Source organism: Drosophila ficusphila, unplaced genomic scaffold, assembly GCF_018152265.1.
Source record: "Drosophila ficusphila isolate 14025-0441.05 unplaced genomic scaffold, ASM1815226v1 contig_636, whole genome shotgun sequence".
Lineage (NCBI taxonomy): Eukaryota > Metazoa > Arthropoda > Insecta > Diptera > Drosophilidae > Drosophila > Drosophila ficusphila.
This window is the reverse complement of record NW_025064569.1, coordinates 230,923-252,037: the sequence shown is the minus strand read 5'-3', so window position 1 is coordinate 252,037 and position 21,115 is coordinate 230,923. Positions and strand designations below refer to the sequence as shown.

At 46.2% G+C, this 21,115-nt stretch overlaps 1 protein-coding gene across 1 annotated transcript; it reads right to left on the bottom strand.

Annotated features, from left to right (window-relative positions):
- Window positions 1-1,340: 1,340 nt before the first annotated feature.
- Window positions 1,341-20,725, bottom strand: LOC108088118. The gene is made up of 4 exons (XM_017185772.1): window positions 20,196-20,725; window positions 2,702-2,884; window positions 2,531-2,640; window positions 1,341-2,469 (listed from the first exon to the last, which is right to left on the bottom strand). Exons 2-4 carry the CDS (start codon window positions 2,882-2,884, stop codon window positions 1,434-1,436), a joined length of 1,329 nt encoding a protein of 442 aa, XP_017041261.1. The 5' UTR covers window positions 20,196-20,725; the 3' UTR covers window positions 1,341-1,433.
- Between the last annotated feature and the right edge of the window lie 390 nt (window positions 20,726-21,115).

The window sequence follows — 21,115 nt, the reverse complement described above, 5'->3', positions numbered from 1 at the left end:
TTGGGGAATTGGGGTTGGGAGTTGGGAGGTCAAGTGGCCTGCCAAGTCTGTATCTGCACTGGAATATTAGCAGGCTCTCAGGAAAACGACAAGAAATCAGAGCTGTGGCCACTTTTGTACATTTGCATCTATATGCATGGCCCAGCCACTCTGCATCTGAGAATCTGAGTGCCCAACCCCTGAAAGACAGCCGTTATCTGGGATGCAACAGCCCCCAAAGTTGTGCCGAAATTTAAGTGCAGCACTGCAGCCAGGCCAAAACAATTTAGCGCTCAACATTTTAAATTCGACTTATAAAGTGCTTAAGTTATTACGCTGGCCAGCGGAGCAGAGCAGTTTAGCATTTCCGCTTCCGTTTGCACAGCTTGGGCACTAGGCAGCCGAACTCGACTCAGCTTGCATTTTTCATGAGCTTCGCAATTCAATTTAGATGCGGGGCTCAGATTTAAAGTTCTGCCTAATGAGCAGACGAGAACAAAACAAACTCTCGACCCTCAAATCTGGTTAGCGAGACCCTTTTCGGCGCTCCTGCCGATCTTTTCGCCCCGGCGCACAGCTATTATTTTAGGTCGCTGCGGAGTGGAATGGAATGGATTGGATTGGATTGGGAAATTTGTTGATTTTTAATTTGACCCGAGAGCGACCCACTCTAAATAAATTAGCAAAAGGGACGGCGGAGCCAAAGGGCAAGGGCCACCCGATAAGTGGGAGTTCCGGAAAGTCTGTCCCTGCGAAAATCCATTGATCATTATGTAAAGTAAGCTCATTTAAAAGAGAAAAGCTTACGGCTCCAAATTACGCATACGCCGCATAAATCATTCTCCGTAAGCCGGCACCCGGAACGGAACCGGGTGGAGCCACAGGAGCCACAGGACGAAAGCCCTGACCATGCGTTCGCCGAAACACAAATTGCGTGGCGGGCCGCATTAATTGCGGCCTATTTATCTGGCCGTTTGCCGCCGCCTTCACGTGTTTAACCTGATTTAAATACAATTAAAATGCAGGGGCGGGCGGTGCATCCCCGCTCGAATTAACCCAGGTGGGAGCCATCCGCATCCTTAAAGAGCTCCCTCGGATTTAAAGAAACGGATTCGGTTGCATAGTTAGTGCTTATTATTACAATATCTTTTGGTTTATACAAGAACATATGTAAGCCACACGCCTTCCAGACTCTTACTCTTATCGAAGCTTTAGTTGCGGAACTAAAGCACTAAGCTAAAGACTCCTTTCATTTGGGATTGTTAGCAGATGGTTTCTTTGCGTTAAGAACTCTTTCTTCACTGTCGTACGTACTACTCGACTTATTCTACGGTACATCCTGCGAGGATGAAACCTCTATTTACACTGCGCACCCTGAGTGCCTAAACTACAAATGCATCTTTGGTCCAAACGCCTCGTTCCTCCGCCTGACTCCGGACTCCATCCGAGCTCCACTACAGGTAGACGAAGTGGCCCAGCCCCTTGGCCGGGTTGTTGTTGACGGCCTCCGCCGAGAGCTTGCCGTTGCCGCTGCTGTTCCCGTTGGAGGTGCTCAGCTCCTGGGCCTCCGCCTCCGCCACCGGCACCAGCCGGCGGTAGACTCCGGCGGAGGCGAAGCGCGCGTTCATGTGGATGTCCAGCAGCTTCTTGTCCTTGCCCAGAGCGGAGAAGGAGTGCGAGGCGGTGCGGATCTCGCGGATGTTGTACACGGGGTTGTAGGCTCGAACGGGCGGCGACACGGCGACCGTTGGCGGGGGCGTGGGATTCGAGGGCGGGGCAGAGGGCAGGTAGAAGTCCCGGCGCAGGGCGCACTCCGTTGAGTTGTCCGAGGAGCCGGAGCTGCTGGCGCACTCGTCCGCGTCCTCGTCCTCGGGGTCCTCGCTGCTGCTCCTGCTGCCCCTGCTGCTGCAGCTGCGCAGGTCCTCGGAGAGGGAGAGGTCCGACTCCAGGGAGAGCTCCAGCAGGCTGGCGGCGTCCTCTGCGGCCTCGTTCGCCTGGCCAATGGCCTCGTTCAGGCTGGCCAGCAGCTGGCGGCGGCGGGCGTAGTTGGGAGTGCGCCGTACGAGGAAGTGGCAGCCCTCGCCGCGCTTCATGCGCTCCATCTGGGCGCGGAGGGGCAGGTCGTCGGCGTGCAGCTTGCGCTGGCACTCCTGGCCGGGGCAGACCTCGTAGAGCGAGAAGCTCTCGACGGGCTCCGGCGAGCCGTAGCAGCCCAGCAGCAGGTGGAGCAGCTCGTCGCTGGTGGTCTCCTCGCTGATGACCAGCGACTTGTACTGGGAGCTCGGCTGCAGCGCGGAGGTGTGCACGCGGATCAGGCCGCCGGGCTTCAGCTGCAGGCAGAAGCGGGACTCGCCCTTCGGGTGGCAGGCCTGCATGATGGCCGGCCGGGTGTCGTCGTCCAGGACCAGGATGGTCTTCACCCCCGCCCTCCGCACGGCCACCTCCATGGAGAGGTAGAAGAGGCGCGGGTCGCGGTGCCGCATCTTCAGGCTGTCCGGGAATGGAGTAGAGTTAGAGCGGGCCAAGCAATGCGGATCAGCAAACAACTTACCGCCTCAGCAGCTGGGCAATCACCTCCTTGCTGGTGGTGTCCCACTGGATCCCGAGGGTCTTGTACTCGATGTCGATCTTCAGGCAGTTGGTGTACACCTTGATGGTGGTCTGTGGACGGGCGGAGGCGGATTAGTTGAGGCCCACTCGGAGTGCTTACCCCAAAACTCACCTGAGGCAGCTGCTCGTTGAGGCTGGAGTAGCTGGAGGCGCGGGACGGAGTCCTCTGCAGCTCCGCCGGGGGCTCCGGACTGCCGCACATGGAGCTGGCACACGAGGAGGCGTGGCCGGAGGAGCGGAGGGACACCGAGTCGGAGCGGTTGCGCAGGGGGGAGATTTGGACGTGCTTCAGCATCTGAAAGGGAGGAACAGAAATGCGGGTTAGTCATATAGTACGCTTCACGGAGACCCCGAAGTTTGTCTTATTTATTATGGATGCTTCCTGGAACACTCGACGAGCACTTGCTACTTTAAATGAAGTTGCCACATCCGGCTTGGCTTGGTTTAAAGTGAGTGCACGGAGAGAAAAACATATCTGACTACTGAGCAGTTCTGAACTAAGTTGTACTTATTTAGAAGAAATAAGTTTATTGGGTCTAACTGAATTAGTGAACACTTAAAGGTGTTTAATTTGCAGTAGAAATGAAGCAAGGATAGCCATTTAAGCAGGCCTGGAAAAGTACAAATTTAAATAGATAATGAATGAATAATTTATGACGCGCTCTGTGTACGAAAACATAAAGGCTTCGAGGAAAAACTGTTGCTCATGCCCCTCCGTATCGTCTAAGGGTACGTATTTCCCCGATGAATGCAGCCACTTCCAGGCACTGCCACTGCCCATTGAAGCATGTAAATGAGGGGGAGCCATCGAGGAGCAGGGTCCTCAGCCGAAGTGTCTCTCGAAGCGAACGGCGGTGAGCAGGGATGATGTATTGAAATTAATAAAGGGTTCGCAGTGTCGCAGTCTCACATCGCTGCCTCACTACCTCGCTGCTTCGTCCATGGCGGTGACAATGAGCCATGAATGGACGAAATGGGGCGTGCGTCGGGGAAATCGGAGCCTGACGTTTGATTGAAAGCCGTACCTAGGCCTCCGACCCCGAGCTCCCCATCCATTGCCCCTGCTCCGAGACCCCCGACCAACCGTTCAGCGGGATTCACTCGAGGCGTGCCGCATTGTGGGGTGATTGCAGGCGGAAGTTGGTGGGATCGCCGCAGCTCAACATCCGGTTATGCAATCCCCCCTCCCCCGCCCCACTTCCCATCACATCTCTTCGAGTGTGTGTGTGCTTCTGCCCCGTGTGGGCGTCTCGTTTTCGTGCTCGCCATATGGCAAACACGTTCTCCGCTCAATCACTGCGAACAGCATTTAATTAGAATGTAAAAAGTTTGGAAAAGCGCTGGTTATGATTGCGGGAACTGCGATCCAACTGGCAGTCCCTGGAGCAAGTGAGCCGCGGCGAACCAGCATAAAATTTCAACGAGCGCTGGGGCAACGCAAACCAACGCCAATTGCGACTCCGAGAGGCGACTGCGAAGAGGAAACCGGGGGAACGGGGGAACGGGGGAACAGGGAACGGGGGAACAGGGGGGCGGGTGGCCCGCTTGAGTGCTGACGTCTGGTGTTCCCGCAATTAGCGGCTAATGTTGCAGAGTTTCACGCCATGATGGCACTCGGGTCACTGCCAAATTGAACTCTCCAGCTCGACGACTTCATCTTAATCGCGGGTACTGCGAAAATTGCGTGGAAATTAAATTTTCTAGAAATAATTCCAACCGTTCAGAAGGTGGCTTTTTATTTTATTCACAAATTATTCCATTCGAGTACCCCTCTCCTGATGTTGAATTTATACTGTTTTTCACACCATCAAGTGATTATCAAAATACATAACCCAATCCCTTGGAACAAAGAGCCTGCAACTTAATCTTTTGTGCGGATTGAGGGCCACTAAAGCACTTTGGACCCTCCAACTGCAAATGAATTCCCAACTCGGATGAAACAACACCAAAATGAAAGCAAATCGAATAAAAATGTAGAAATTGAAGATAAGAAGAAGTGACAGAAGGAAATCAAGAAAGTATATTTATTGCGAAATTGAATTAGAAATTCGCATAACATTTTGGGTCCTCTGGGGAGGACAGCAAGTTGAAAGGACAAGAATAACTAAGCAGCCTCCCTGGCCAACCGAATAATGTTAATATACCTGAGGTGTCAAAGGTGGGATAAGAAGCCAGGTAAGTGGATATTAGTGGGCGATTTATAGCCGTCATCGAGCGACAACTAGCTTTGACCCCTCATTGAGTTGATTAGCCTAGTTGTGGGTGCCAAACTTTTCCAATTATGCCATTGATACCAGCCGGCGAAGGTCGCAGCCCCCACTGGCACACCCACACTGACTTGCACTCAACCTCAAGCCCTTAAAGTGCTGGAAAAGTCGCATAAATTCCCCAAGGCAATACAACGTGGCAAGGGGCCCGGAGCGAGACGAGCGGTAAGTAACTGCCAGACAGACATTGCAGAACTTACAACTGCTGGCAAGAAACAAAAGAGGCAATAAGGAGCAGCTGCGACGGCGGGAGTCGGAAGCAAAAAGCTGGAGAAGATGCTCGAACTTGCGAGGAATGTTTTAATTTCAACTTCTGGGCGAGGAAATCGTAAACGTTTCCTTCTGGCGAGATGACAGCATCGCTCACGCAGGGAAGTTCCCCTAGTTTCCGCACTGGAGACTCATCTTGAATTTTCAGATACCACTCCCCAGAATCGAAATGATGCCAAAAGGCGCTGAGAGCATCAAAGTAGAATAAAAACGTAGCGGACACGGATCAGGTATCAGGTATCGGGCTCCGAACTGTGTTGTTTCACATCCACATCACCAACATCACTAATATCACCAACTGCCACCTCAAGCATGACACGTACCGCTCAGGCCTTTCGTTTCAGCTTCAAGAGTCATAAAGCTGCACCGTGACATTCAACTGGGAATAAATGTCCTTGAACTTGTTGCTGAGGAGCACAAACTTTGCAGTTACTGATACGTATTCGAAACTTTATCAGAAGAGGGGCTGTGTCCTTTATCATTTTCACACATTCGAGAGGCAAACGACCAAAGGATTATTGATTGAACTGCCCCAGCAGCGACAGGAGCCAGAAAATACTTTCATGGCCAGCAGACTAGAAAAAGGGCCGAGCAAAGGGTCTGAAAAAATGCCTGCTGCCGAGAACATTGTGCTGAAGAACAAGGAAAGATACTTTAAGTGCGAAAAAGGCACGCTTTGCGTTTGTGCTCGGTTCTTTCAGCCTTTCAGCCGGATTCCTTGAATAACTCTGCTGACGTGTCTGATAAGATTTGACTGCCATGTTACGTTTTCTTTATTAATCAACGACAGAAGCCGAGAGGTCGGACGACAAGGAGTCTCAAAGCATTCGCCAAATGTGGCCATCGACTTCGAGGCAATCGTTGCCATTGTCAGACTGGCGAGGCGAAGTGCGTGGAGAAGATGAAAAATTACAGACAAAATACTTACGAGAGGGAGAAGGGCAACAGCGAACATAATTTGTAAGCCAGAAAGTGTGCCCCTTAAAGTCAGTGTAACTTGCAAATAGATTTCAATGGTTAATTACGTGCATGAGAAACCCTTTCGACAGTCATGGCAACTCATTAAAGCTAGCAGCTTTATTGAATGTACAAACTGAAGCGCTTTGTGTGCGTATCCAGTTAATAAAATTCACAGTGAATCTGAAATTGTTTGACTGTGACTGAAAATTGCCATAAGTCAATATTTTAACAGCCTTGCTCCCATGGATCCCAATCATATGCCGCGTTTACATATGCTCATGTGTGCTCACCTGCATATTTAATGCAGCTGCCATATGACAGGAAATTCGTTTGGAAAGGTCCGCCGCTTTCGATAATAAATCGCGTTTGCATTTTCCTCTATTTAATTGATCAAATTGACTTCCAAAAGTCAATTAATTTAACTGTTTTAATGGAGAACGGTCCGCTGAGAGCGACCCTTTGATTGGACCCCCGTTTGGATACATTGTTCTAGCTTATTTTGCCCCGATATCCATCGGAGCGTGGCCAGAGATTTCAGGCCGGTTGCTTCTTTCGCTGCTTTTAGCCGCTCTTTTTCACCATTTACTCTGCGTATTCTTAGTTGAGTGATTTTAGGTGTTTCGCTTTACGGTTAATTTATGCGCCGTCCGGATGAATTTTTTATTACTGACTTTGGCTATATTTTCATTTAAGGCGGGTGTGGGTTAATAGCTTTATGGAAAACCGCTAAGTAACAATATGAAACGCGGGTGATTATGGGTATATAGTTTTAACGGCCAGCTCGTTCTCGCCAGTAAACTGCGTCAACTAAAATAATAAGCGAAACAAACCACCCATAAACATAAAATAATTTTCGTACTTTACCAGCCGCGCGCACTTGTACAAGCAAAAAAGACAAAAATGTGTAAACTATTTTCGTAGTGCCTCCATAAAATTAAAGCCACAAAAAAGTGGGCAAAAAATTTGTTGAAAAATTCTCCGTCGCACTGACATTTAAACTGCAATGCTTAAGCGGGGTATTTATTTACCTTCGGTGGCGCTGAGCCTCCCTTAACCATTTTTTATTGCCTTCTGCCTGTTTTTGTAAGCCGATTAGTCGCCCAGTTTTTCATGCCATTAAGAAGTGTTGCATAGTGAGAGGCGCCAGGGCCTCCAGAAGTCAAACAACAACATCCAAATTAAATTTCACTTTAATCAACTTTGCCAGCAGAGGGTTAATTTCCGGAAACGATCCCTTTAAGCTGTTAATTGGCAAACTGGTGGGTTCGGTTTTGTTTTACTTACGCCTTTGTTTCCCTTCAACTATATAAAAAAGCATTTAAAACGCGTTGCACTCGGCGAGGTGCTGCTCATTAAAATGTTAACTGCGAAAGAAGAACTGGCTCGGACTTCAAGGGATTGAAATGCGGAATGGAGAGGACGGGATGAGGATGCAGAACGAAGAATGTAGAATGCAGAATGCAGAATGCAGGCTTCTAACACCAAGGCTGCCGCTCAAAATAGAGTCAAAAGGGCAAAAAGTGCGCCAGTCGAGCTTGAAGCGAAATTAAGAGTAGCGCGTACAACAAAGAGCAAGTTATCGCGACGCAGCAAATTAAACATATTTTACAACATCTCTAATGGGGAGAGTACAGGTCAAAAAATACCTCTTGACTTAACTGACTTGGCTGTTTCGCCATTCTTTATAATTGATAAGCGCAATGTTGGCCAAAATCCAGACTAGCTATTTTTTCCCTTTTGACTATGTGTTCCTTAAAACGAAAGAAAATATTTTGGCTTTTTAGAAAATTTTCCTCATTTTCCTCTGTCCAATTCGTTTCATCACTCGCCGTCTTTTTCAGCACCCACATTCAGTGCTGGGGGCACAGTTTTTAGCATATTTGGGCGGCGCCCTTTTAAGGAGCGAACTACCCGCCCAGCTATTATGCAAAACAAGAGCGAGCAGATTAACATGCCAGCAAGTCCCTTCATAAGCGCACTGGGAAATTATGTTTTGGAATTACGTAAGCATAAAGTGAGGGGTAAGCGCAGTGCCCAGCGGGAAAGCATTTGTTCAAGGACTCGGGGATGCGTGTGTGTTGTCGCCATGTCAAAACTGCACTCGCAATCCTGCACCTCCACCTGCAACATCCAGTGGTGAAGAGGAGGAGAGGAGGGGAAGTGGCATGTCGGCAGTGACAGCAGAAATAATTTCCAATTATTTAGAGCATACTTTCGGGCATCCCTGTTCCATTACACCCGGCGATAGTGCTAAAAATTTGTGGTCAACTAACAGCAATGACACCGCGCTGTTGCTGTTGTAGAGTCGCATTGCTGGGTTTTTGTCACCTCATCATTTGCATACATTGCGGCATTTCGGATGGAATTCACTCCCAGATCGATAAATTCCCCATTTGGGGTGCTCCCCTGCCACCCAGGCTCCCTATTTAAGATTGAAATATTTTATTTTAAATTAGCTTGTGTTTTGAATATACATAAATCATTATTTTTAACCACATATAAATTACATAACGAATGATCAAAGTGTTTAAATTTCATTTTATTTAAACACATTTGCTTTAGGATTAAAGCGACCTGTGTTATTATAAACACTTTCTCCTTCCACTCGAAAATTCCGTTAATTGACGGGCAGATGGTTTCGGATTGGCCCATATGCAAATGTCACCGGATAATAAAAAGTATTTGGATAACGGGGCGGAAATCAAGGCTCAACTGTGTGACGTAAAAGCTCCTAAATCAACACATTGTTTCCCGATTTACCTTGCTGGCCAGTAGCTGCATGGCTTTCTGGGCAAACTTCGTTAGTCATGCCTTTGTAAATCATTTTGGGACGAAACCGAAGGCAACCTACACAATGCACGAATTACAATTTCAGCGCAGGAGTTTTCCTTATTTTTAAGGGCAGGATCGGAAGGACTGAACGTCTGCCGTCTCCGTTCATAAATTGCACATTTTAAAAGTGTCGTAAATTTTGCGTAGGTGAGAGAATCAACTATGAAATTGAATCGAATGCAGTCCACACGTGCACCCACAGACACTCTCCTAGTCTGCTCACACATGCACAGCTCACACACACACACACCCACACACACAAGGAGGAACGCCCAACTCGCCGTTGCATACTTTAGGGCGAAAAGTTTTGGCCCGTCATAAATTCCGCTCGCACTCCTGCAACATATGGGATGCAGGTGGGCGTGGCACGGGAGATTTAGCGCTCTGCTAATAATTGCATACGATTTGTTGGCATAAGTTACGCCGTTTCAGGGATATTAAGTTATAATTTTTCCGATAGGAGAAAGGTTTCGTATTTGTGGTTCGCAAAGCATAAGCTTAGAACCAACAAATTATTGAAGTTCTTTTTTGAGTAAACGATGACGAGATTGATGAGGGGTATCGCATTTGGTTGCGCCTTCTTAGAGTGCATCCTAGGCGAACCAAACAGGAAGTGGAAGAAATTACTTCCCAATCATTAGACAGCCGAAGAGGACAAAATGAAAATATGAGCGGATGGGAGGCGCGGCTGAGTGTGTTTTCCAGTCACTTCCGCTGGATGCTGGATGCAGGCGACCTGTTGAGTGGAAACATGTTCCAGGCCAAGGAATTTGCCTGCCGCATAAATTCTTTTCGATATAATTTATAGCTGCTCCGATGGTTTTTGCATCGCCCGTGCTGGAAACTGGTTCGAAATGCATTTGGCATCCGGTAGCCGACAAAGAAAAACAGAAAATTCCATGGCTATGCTAAGCTATGCTGGATATATGTATATTTAAATTGTTGTCTTGTGGCCTGTGTTTACTCGTGTGTGTGGAGCGAGCTTTGAGGGGGCGGTTCTCGGAGGGGATGCTGATTCGATTGTACATTTGGCACAGCAATCAGAGGCGGGATAATTGGACTCCTCGGAGCTGGCACTTCTGGATAAGACATCTCATATTGTCGCCCATCCTCCGGCTTCTGCTGAGTTGGAAATTCTTCAAATTGACGTGTCTCTCTGCACGTACCAACAATTGGAAATGGGCGGTGGGTGGATGCAACATCACGGCTCTTTGGCGCCCACCCACGGGCGAACCGCTATGCTGACGTTTTTTTGAAATGGGAAAGTAACCAAAACCATGCATGCTACATTTGGGATTTATCGTTGATTGGTATATATACCTTATCATGCCTCCATCACGGCGCTAAAGCACATTTTGCGGGGGGTAGTCAAGGAATTTCTCCAACAAAAACGACACTAGTTCGTTAATGAGTTTTGGCTGCAGTCACAAGTAACTGAGATTCTAGGAGGGGAAAACAAATATATATATATTTACCACTGCTTTCTACTCGACGCATTTGGTGCGTGTGGAAAACAGGAAACGCAAACATTAATAGTGCCAGCTGAAGTACGGAAATTCAATTAGACGCAATGAGAATATCTGTATATTTAACTGTAGGTTTTCCATCAGGGAAACGCTTTCAGAAAGGGGAACGGCTTCCTATCTTAAACGTGTCGCTTGTCTGCCACTAAACCAAACCACATTTCCATTTTGATTTCAGTGTCAGCAGCTCAGGCCACAGCCCTTCAAGTTATCTAATTAAAGATTGAGGCACTCATTCACTTAATGCTCTGCCCTTCAGGCGCGGCCGAAAAAAACCCTAAGGACAAATATTTAAAGCGCGCTTTAAATGCTCTTCTGTTTCCCTTTTCGGACCTCCTACACTCCGGAATTTTTTCTGGCCATTGGCGTCGGGCACTATTTGCTGTCAAATTATTTGCTCAGGAATTTAAGACTATTAAAAGCAGGGCAACGCTTTCAACCGCTGTCGCATTACGCAAAATGTATATAACAACGTTTTGGGAAGACATACAGACGTGCAAAGGTTTGCATATTACTTTGGCCTGGCCCGCTATCCTAAGAAAACCAACAAAGAGCCCAACACACAAGGGAAAAGCCCCGACTCAAAGGTAAACAAGCCGCCAAAGGAGCCGTAAAACCCAAGTTAGAGCCTCGAAATCTGGGGCAAAAAAAGGAAGGAGACGGTGCGGAAAAGGGGGTTCGCTGCCTTCTCCGAACCTCCGAACCTCCGCCATCTCAGCTATTAATTTTTATTTGTCTTGTTATTTCAAGCATTCGGGCAAGTCGCCTGTAGCTTCGCTGAGCAGCTCGAATTACCTTATAAATAGTTTCCCGCCCAATAAAAGTAGATACCAGCTGTATTTGCCTTCAGCGAAAAGGAAATTAAGAGGAGAACTCTGTGTTAGTTCACTGTTGGATAACTCAGAGCAGTTGTTGAAAAAGATGTGACTGCTAAGCAGCGATAAAAAGGAATAAATACAACTTTTTAAGGCAATATATTTTGTAATTTCCTACGATCTTAGGATTTTGTAGTGTTTAAAGATACTACCAAGCTTGAAACTCTCTTGAAGTTTCCTGACATGTGCATCTTGGGATTGTTTTTTTTAGCAATGCAACAATTTGTCTGCTCATACAAAAGTAAATAGATTGGCTGGGGAACATACGGCTTCTAATAGTGCCCAGATACAGTGCTCGAAGATTTCCCACAACATTAATCAATCGGACGTCTGCCCGCCATGCAAAGTGCAACCTGCCACTGTTTCCTTGGCCAGTTTCCCAGGGCCACGCGACAGCTGCCGCTGGTGCGCATTATGAAAAACCATATGGGAAAATCAGCAACAAAAAGCGGCGAGCAGAGAACGCTCTTCTGAGCAGCGTCGCAAAACAATCTCGCCACGCACATATGCTTTGGCCACGCCAACTCGCATCCACGAGATTCACTTGATACGGCGAGTGGAAGCCGAGCTGGCAGCTGACTTGCAGTCCTTTGCTGCATCCACATCCATAGATAGCAATAGTGCGGTGTGGGAATTTCGCTATGAGAAAATGAGGCAAGTCCCAGCTGCCTTTGTTCGCCGCTGAGATCTCCTGAGGTAGCAGGTAGCAGATAGCGGATACCAGATAGCTGGATGTGCATGTGCACAACATGTGGAAAAGGCGGCATGGAAATGAGGAAATGTCGATGATGTTTCTCTAGCATTCAGAAATCCGGTTCGTGTTCAAGGAAATCGGTGGGCACTTTGATTGTGGAGCCATTTAAATGCGTTCTTTATCGCTCTGGTTTTAGTTTGCTGGATCCGAATGTCGTTTCCGGTTCGGATGTGGCTCAGCCCCACTGAGTCTTCCCGAGATCCCTGGACCGACAGAGTTCAAGGGTCAGACGCTGCTGACAAGATTCGTTTAGCCCGTATTGTGCGACCATTGTCTCGGGCTAACGCCCACCATTGGACGGCAAACAGCCCCGAACAAAAGGTGTGAAAAGAGGTGGTCTTATCTTTCTTGGGAAAGGGCCGTGTTGTCAGAGGCTCAGGTTGATACATTGCCCACGATAAGAGCCTAGGTCGATTGAGCTGACAGAGATCCCGGCGTCTCAGAAATACTGACTTCTTATCGGGGGTAAATAATTGAATACATGTAAGGTTTCAAAGGCAGTTTTGGCCTAAGTTTCTAGACACTAAAATATAATTTTAATACCTCGTTAAAAAGCCTTAGCAGAAAACTTTAATGTATTAAATTTTGACCAGTCATAATTCCGTCATGTCTGAATATTTCTGTCATCACCCAATATCCGTAAGCTTATCCCTTTAACAATTTGTTTCTTTCATGGACAGATTCCTTAGCTACGAAAGCCAAAGCCCAAAGGAAGAGAGTGAATCAGCATCCACTTCTATTCTTCCTTTCCTAGTTATCAATTAGTCGCTCTCACACTTGTTATATTTTTGGGGGCACTTCCTGCCATGGCCACAAAAGAGATCCAGCAATAGTTTTTATTCCCATTCAGTGGCAAATCAGGAGAAATTTATGAACCATTTACAAAATGTTTGGAAAGCGACGTTTTGTCAACTGGGCAATTTGTCGGCATGAGTGGACAGATTCCTTTGTATTCAAGACATTCCATTCCACTGTACAGGAAGCTGATTGTGTCTGGGCCACAGAAAATGTGTTTTGTGTAACTATGCTATTCATACGGCCAAAAATGACTAGAAGTCGGGAATTGCTGGAGGGCCGAACTGGCACTAGTTAGTTTCTAGTATTTTAATGAGCTCCGGTCATAAGCTTTGGCAGAGCCTTTTCGCCGTCTTCTCGGGAACTTCAAACTAAACCAAACTGGTTTTCGGTTTCCCGAATTCCTACATAAAAAATCTACGACGAGCTAAGATTTTGCTTGGTAAATACTAATGAAATTACGCAGGAAATTTGTTAGACGCTGGTCAAAGTAGCTGCTTTAGCTAGTCAGAACCTGAACTGCGGACAAATTAAATTTGAGTATGGCGTGCTAATACAAACACTCTTGCCCCTCCCCGCTATCTGTGTTTTTGGCTGATTATCTTCAACTTATGTTCCACAGTAGTTGCCAGGCTAACTGAGCTCCAGCAGCCACGGAAGCAGTTCGCTGGAAATTAAGCAAACACATCAGCCAACTCTGTTGGAAACATGGAGTTTTTTCTGTATTGTTTTAATTGGCCCGTTTTAGCAAAAAAATCCTTGTAAAAAACCATTCTAACTACGCACACCGCTCGGAGTATGTGCAATGGATTCTGAAAGAATTTTTTCCTAAGTTTCCCAATGTAAAACGAGAATTAAAAGAAGATGCATCCAGCCTGTATTATTACTTCTTTTAAGGGCTATTTGGCTATGAAATACAGGTTTTAAATGTATTATTATTGTTTGTATTGGAGTTATCATTTAACTACAAAACAAACTTAAAAGAAAGCCAGTGAAAATGATATTTACTCCAGCAATTATTCAATGCGAGTAGAGGTAAATTAAACTGCTGAAAAGATAGCACATTAGCATAAACACCGGATATCGCTTTTAATAATGTCGATAAGGCACGCCACGATCTGCAGAGTCTAGACCTCTGACTAAGTACACCTGTGACTAAGTGCGGAATGCTGGAGGAAGGGAAGGGGAAAGGGGGAAAGGGGGAAAGGGGGGTTAGTTGTTGAGTAAACATCTCCATCCAGCGGCTATTTGTCACACTTTGACGAAGTTGCTGAAGCACGCGCCGCAGCAGTCGTCAGATCTTAGTAACTTGCGCAGGTTGATGCATTCAGTGGCGGTCTTTGACTCGGCGGCTCCGTGGCCCTCGCCGCCTCTCTCAGCCAAGTTAGTACTGGGGGGGAAGTGGCAGTTGCAGCTGCTGGGACACTTTGCAGAAGGTGATTGGCCCCAGCAATTTAGTTGCTATTACGCTCGCTAGTGACTTTGCAGCATCCGACTTGATGCGGCCAAGGCAAAAAGTTGCCACTCCGGTATTTAGTGCGAACATGCTGGCTTTTAGCCAGTGATGCATTAACCGTTAAAGCTACTGGCCCCGGCACCTTCCTGGCCATCTCGGAAGCCAACCAACACACTCTCGGGCACGTATAGTTCAAACAACGCTCAATTCAGGGGAAACCACAATAAAAACGTTGCGGGGAGATCTCGATGTGACAATCAATTAAACTCAATTGTTGTTCAATTAATTAATCAATTATGCATTTTTCATATTGCGCATTAACGTAATTTATTTTGCCGCAGAACAGAATTTTTTGGTACTTGAATGACTTTTGCAGTTAAATGGAAAAATGTGTGTATATTTCCCGGAAGTTGGTTTATTAACATTGATTTTAACGAAAAAACACATCATGTGCAATTTTATATTTATTTATTAATTAATTGCACCAAACAGTAGTCCCGAATTTTAAAACAATAAAAGAGTATTTAATTCTCACTAGCACCACCTTTTTCAGTGCACTTGATTTGCATAAAATTTTACCAGCTGGTCATCCCATATTGCTGAATATAATTACAATTTTAAAAATTATGCATACTCCTAGTAATTAACTGAATAAACTCCCTACGCCAGTTGAAACATTTTACGCATTTTTTGTCGGTTGGTTTTAAAAAAAAGCGCTTCATAAATCTGTTAAAATCCTGCAATATTTCATCGAGTTTACCCCCTTCAAACACTCTGAAAACTGAAAACGCTTGCCGCTTCATAAATTAAAAATGTACTAAAACAGAACCAAAAATGTAAAGCCACGAGGGTAAATCGTGTAAAAAGTTGAACGAAGCGCTCCGCTCTGGACGGAAATTATAAATTCAGAGCAAAAGTGCCCAGTTCTTTTTATTCCGCTTTAGCTGATTTTCACAATTACAAAGCAAACGATATTTCGATTTCAGTTTTTCATGGAAGCCGGCCAGGTATTGTATTTCGGCTTCTGCGGTAGTCAATAAATTGTTGGTTTTAGTTGGTTTTAGATCAATTTTAGATTGGTGACCATGCTCGTCTGAGGTGAATTTAAGCGGATGTTTTAAAACTGCAAGCCAATTCAAATTCTACACAAAGGCAATTTTCTCACTAGAAATTTTTGACTGGCCCAAGGCAAGGTCGTTTATTGTCTTTAGTGGGAGTCGAACAAAGCCGAATTCCCCCATACAAATTGCACATTTGTTTCGGATAAATCAGCTAAAAATACGACACAAATTGCTCTCCCACACTTGAAGCGCTTTCCCGCTAATGCCTTCCCAGTCACAACAGCCCCAAACTAATCATTAAATAAATGCGCTTGGCCTTAAAAAACAGCAGCCCTTGATGCAACTGCAACTCGCCCACTTTGGATGAAACAAAAGCGGATTCCGAGAGCAACTCTGCCTCGCCCTAATGAAGTTATGAGCTGCGGGAAGCGACTGCTCAACCGGGGACTGGAATATTTATTTTTGGTGGCACTCTTTCTCGCATTTTCCATAAATATGCTGAAAAGCTGGAGGAGGCTCCACTTAAGCGCCGACAATTAATACTTTCCATATTTCTTCTGTTCTTTCTGGACTGCATTCTCCCCTCGCTTTGTTTTTTAGAGTGCGGTGGTTGTCGAGTTGTTTTCATGTTGAGCAGCCTCTCTTTATTAAGAGGCCCCTGTGATATGGGGTTTATCTTTCGGGGAAAGCGAGTGCAAGATGGATCTGTGGCAAGCCTTGTTCTCATTTAAGAAGGCTGTCAACGGATGATAAGCGCAGTGGGCGGTTCAGTTATATTTATGGAATGAGGTTCAAGGCACTCGATACAGAATGAATGTGCATTTCATCCGGGGCTGATATCGTCACAGCTAGCTGGCCAGCCGCCTTCCGAATGTCCTTCCACAGAACACAAATCAAACCGACCCGGTCCAATCACTGAAAACTGTTAACTGCCAATATCCAGCGGGCCAAAACGTCAAAGGAAGAGAAGGAACAAAAAACGAAATAACGAAAAACTCGAGAGTTGCCCAAACCGATTCTCACACAAATTTGCAAACGCACAATTAAGTCGCCTGGGAGCGCTCCCCTCGGAGCTTCCTGCAGCGAGCATGATGGGCCGACGAAGACGTCAACTTGTCATTCGGCAGCAGTGGCCCAGTGTCCAGCTGGAGCGGCAGTAACAGCCTTTAAGTTGGTTAATTTATCATGACTAGTGGCGGCGGAGGGACAGGGAGCGGACAAAAAATGCAATTGTGTCGGCACTGTAGTTTTTTATTCCAGCTCTGGCTTTCGGGACGGGATTTTTGCCAAGTGCTTGCACTTAGCCGCCATGGCACTGACTGATGTACGGAAATTAATAACGCTCAAATAGAGCTCCAAAGCGGGCGAGCGATTCGGTTTTTTCGTTAGCCCAGTCTTTGTTTTTTAATCCTTGCTCGGTTTAAGCTGCCGAGTTTCCGGCCTTTAGCTCCTTTGCCCCCGTCCAACGGGTGCTACACGCATATTGATTACCAGGTAGTCGAAACGAGCTGGGAATCAGGGGTTAGCAGCGATTTAAAGGCGAGTAAAAGTTGCAGTTGCAGGGGCAGTGGATGAATCCCAACTTGTCCACTTGCGACGGCCGGGGGGCAGCCAGAGTGAGTCAATCAACTTCGGTCCCAACACTCCGCATTCCCACAGTGCATTAAGCCAGAGACCGAGGCAGCACATTCCTGTCCCAGGAAAGGACCTGGGAAGCAGCCAGCAACTGCAAAGTCAACAGCAACAGAATCACTTGCGGTTGCATTTTGTGGTTTGCGGCTTGCGCCAGCTGAACAGCTGAACAGCTACAAAAGCGGAATGAGAAGCAAACCTCTTTCTGGCGTGAGAGTCTTTCGCTTCCTCAGGTGGGCGGAGTGGAGGCACGTGTTTCCCTACGTCGGCGGAAAGTAAGTCTCGAGAACGATTTCCCACCCGATAAGGTGCACGCCGTGAGATACATTTCGCAGTTGGGCTTTTGGTCGAATCAAAGTTTTACGAGGCCTCAGCCAGAAATGAGTGGTTACCAGAAGGTAACCACTGGCCCTAATGGATCAACAGATCTGCTGGAAAGTGAGAAGAGCGAAATAAAGAAACCCCACTAAAACGAAGAAAGTTCAAAATAAGCATTTTCTGGTCGTAAACAAGATTTGGGATCTACGAAGACAAAAGCGGATAGCGAGAAAAATTGAGAAAGGCATTTTCCAAGAGCTGATTTTCTTAATCACTGAATGATCATCACTAGCAGAATATAGCGAGCCCATCCAAAGCCACTGGCTGAATTCGCATTAATTCGTTTAAAATTCAAGTCTTTGACAAGTGACTAATGCTAGTTTCACTGAAACCGAAATCACCAGCAAATCACTTAGCACCAATTCCCTGATGTCTGATCATTACGAACCGTTCACTGAAGCTATGAAGTTAACCTGGGGCACAAGGCGTTTTAATTGTTTTACGGCACTCCATTTCACTGGTTGCCGAGTGCAAACAAACAGTTAACGGGCTTTGTGTGCTTTGTTTTTGTTAATTAATTGTTAACAAAACGAAGTGTCAACAAAAAATATTAACGGAGAGCGGCAGAGGGAAAAACCAAAAGCGCCAACTTCCATTTTTTGCTGACATTGCGCCACAATTTACAATAAAGAAGTCATATATAATATTCTCTCATTTCGCTGCTGAACTTGTTTATTGAATTTACAATTTAAAAGACGCTGACTCAGAGTGATTTTCTCTATAATTTAGTCGAGTTAGCGAGAAACGTTAAACGAGGTCGCAATGCTTAATGACTTAGTAAAACCCCCACATCGACCCAGCATTTATATGATATGAATTGTGTAATTTTTTCACGATAACCTTATCGAAGCAAGTTAAAAGAGTTATATGCTGGCAAAGGTTTAAAAGTGTAAAAGTGCATCCTTTAGGATTTAAATTATAGATCCGTCTGCAAGGGCTGAGAGGATATTGTCAAAAGTGGGGACAGCTAGGAGTTCCGCTTAGAAACCGGTTCGCCTATTATTATAGCGATTTGTGTCCGGTTTTTTTCAAATGAAGAATGCTTTTGTCTTTTTGTATGGATTGCGCGGGTGTGTCATTTGTTTGAACAGTGTACATAACTGTATATAGAAACAAAGCCACATACACAAGCCATTAAGTCATGAATAGATTACAAATTGTACAAGCACTTTTGGATTGTTCATTGCGATATAGGTCTAACATTAATAAAAAAGAACAACTAAACTATGATAATACCATGACACTCGAGTATTCAGAAGAAATCTAAAAAATGGCTTTCAAAGCAAACTCTTAGTACGAATCGAATGGCTCTCTAGTCAAGTGCCAAGATCTCCAGCGAAAGATAAATTGACTGTTAGTAGACCACACTCAGCTTCCTCTCCAACCCCTCTTCCAACCATCAATCAGTGAATCTCGGAGAGCTACTTCCCATTAAAACGCCCCTGGTAAGTACGTGGGTGCAATATAACGACTAAATGAGGCGAATATCCTTTCATGGCTCACGTACCTTAGCTCAATAGAGTACATATCCGTAAAGCACGGACTTGAGACTCCTACCTGTGACCAATGAGGAAGAAAGCGGCGCTAGACCGAGGAAACCGCACTTGACAGGAGCACACGAGCAGGTAGGCTCTGAGCCCATACTCTTCTCACGTAGGCTTCCCAAATACAGGATGGGATCGCAGCAGTCGAGCCCTCTGAGGCGCATTGTTCTCGTGCATTTCCTGATTTTTAATTAGCCAAATAGAACCTAACAAAGACAGCAACTTGTACAAAGTGTGCAGGGGATACGTGCTCGGTGTATGAAATCGTCTGCCCCTACGAGAAATACTCCGTGAAGACAGGAAATTCATTCGATAGCAATGGCTTTCAGTGGTTACGATCAAACCGGCCGGAAAATTGCGAGAAAGTGAAGTTTGAGCGCGCCTCCAGTTGAAAATGTTATAATCGAGCCTAACCGCTTTCAGACATCGGGAATTTCCCTGCTCATAACTTGAGATTGGTTACTGGGCTGTCTGGCTGGCAATTTCATTTACTGTTGCTATTTCACTGCATTTTGTACCTTAATTTTCGATACATAGCTTAAGGTGCCCTTAATCGGATTGCACATACGAGCGCGTTTCTAAACCGAGAAACACCATACATCAGTATTCAAAACAAAAGAGACTGATTTTCTCACAGAAGTCCACGAGATATTCATCAAATTCAATTTTTGTAGTCCAGAGCCAAACTAGTGTCATTTATAATCGGCCCGCCCGACAACTCCAACTAATTAAGGTAGGCACTCGAGCGAGGAATTTACATGAAATGTTTATGCATTTTGAATATAGCTGGGAAGGTCTTTTGTCGGCCTGTGTGGCCCCTAATGGAAATTCGAGGTATTTGCATAAAAATGCTGAGCAAATTGTTGAGTTGCAGATTTACGGATGTGCAGTTGTCGGGGCCGAGAACCGGACAATGATACTCAGAAAGTCGGTATTTGCATTACAACCGCCTAGATGACCTCGGGGATGGAGGAAATGAGTTGCCAACAGTTTGGTCACCGTTGCGGGTTCAATCAACTCTGACCAGCAAAAATGTCTAGAGCTCTTATCGCACATCGGTAGTTAAAGAGCCGGGGAAGGTGCTGGGAAAATTCTGGACTTTCGCCGAGGCGCGTAGAAAACCAATCGATTCAAACTAGATCTCGTTCACCAATCAAACTTTCTAGAGGAAGAGAGTAAATTATTGGGCCGCAGCGAAAACTGGGCCTCGCTCGATGGACCGCAGTGGGCTGTGGAGCAAGATCTGATCTGGGGCTTACCTTTGAGCGAATGGGGCTGGTATCCAAATGTGTTTTGTGTGTAATCCCAAGACAGAGCAGTCCGACTTTGATGGATGGCGGAAAAGAAGTCCGGCGAAGACAAGACAAGGTCGCACTGTTTTGTTTTTGTTGTTGTTTTTGTTTCTGCCTCGCTGCTTTTTACGGCCCTTTGGCTGGCATTAAGTTATCAGGCACTCCGCTGCACCTCACATTCCCCGTGCATTTCTGCGCGTATCCACTGTCAAAGGTGCGTGTGTGTACGTGTTCCCTGCGGAGGGCGACGGCACTTGGGGAAACAGGTGCACTCGGCGGCAGGTGCAGTGATTTTATTTAGCGATGCACTTTCGGTTTCCTTCTGGATCAGTTTAGTTCACTTGTTTTTCGGCTGGCGACAAATTTTGTTTACACAACCAGGCGCGCACTCACTTTCGTTCGAACAGAAGACTCGCTACCGTTAGCAGCTAGTTTACCAAGATCTTAAATTCCGGAGCGGAGCAGCGACGGTACCGCGTTCAGCAGTGTTTGCGAACTCAATGGAGCCGCACCGCTAGCGCTGCGAGGTCTAACCCGCCGAGAGAGTTCAGTCGAAAGAGAGCAAGAGAGAGCGAGAGAGAGAGAGAGGGGCGTGCTAGCGGAGAGCGGATCGAACCAAGGGCTTTTCTCTGGAACACGTAGGTGTGTGTGAGTACGCTGACTGCACTCGGAAAAAATAGGGAATCGAATATTAAAAGAAAAAAAGTGCAGATTTTGAAATAAGTCTTGGTTGAGGTTTAGGAGAGCACTCAAAACTCTCTGAATTTTTATCTCATCTCTATAAACCCCTTATAATAAAGGATTTTTAGAAACGGTAGAAAACGTTATAAACAGTGTCCTCTGTGTGAGCTTGGGCAAAAGGCCACGTTTTGTAAGAGTGGGCCGCC

Excerpts from the sequence above, each read along its gene's own strand:
- LOC108088118 (XM_017185772.1), bottom strand. The coding sequence starts at position 2,884 with ATGCTGAAGCACGTCCAAATCTCCCCCCTGCGCAACCGCTCCGACTCG. Across the intron at positions 2,641-2,701 it reads TCAACGAGCAGCTGCCTCAG|ACCACCATCAAGGTGTACAC; the intron begins GTGAGTTTTGGG and ends GCCCGTCCACAG. Across the intron at positions 2,470-2,530 it reads ATTGCCCAGCTGCTGAGGCG|CCTGAAGATGCGGCACCGCG; the intron begins GTAAGTTGTTTG and ends ATTCCCGGACAG.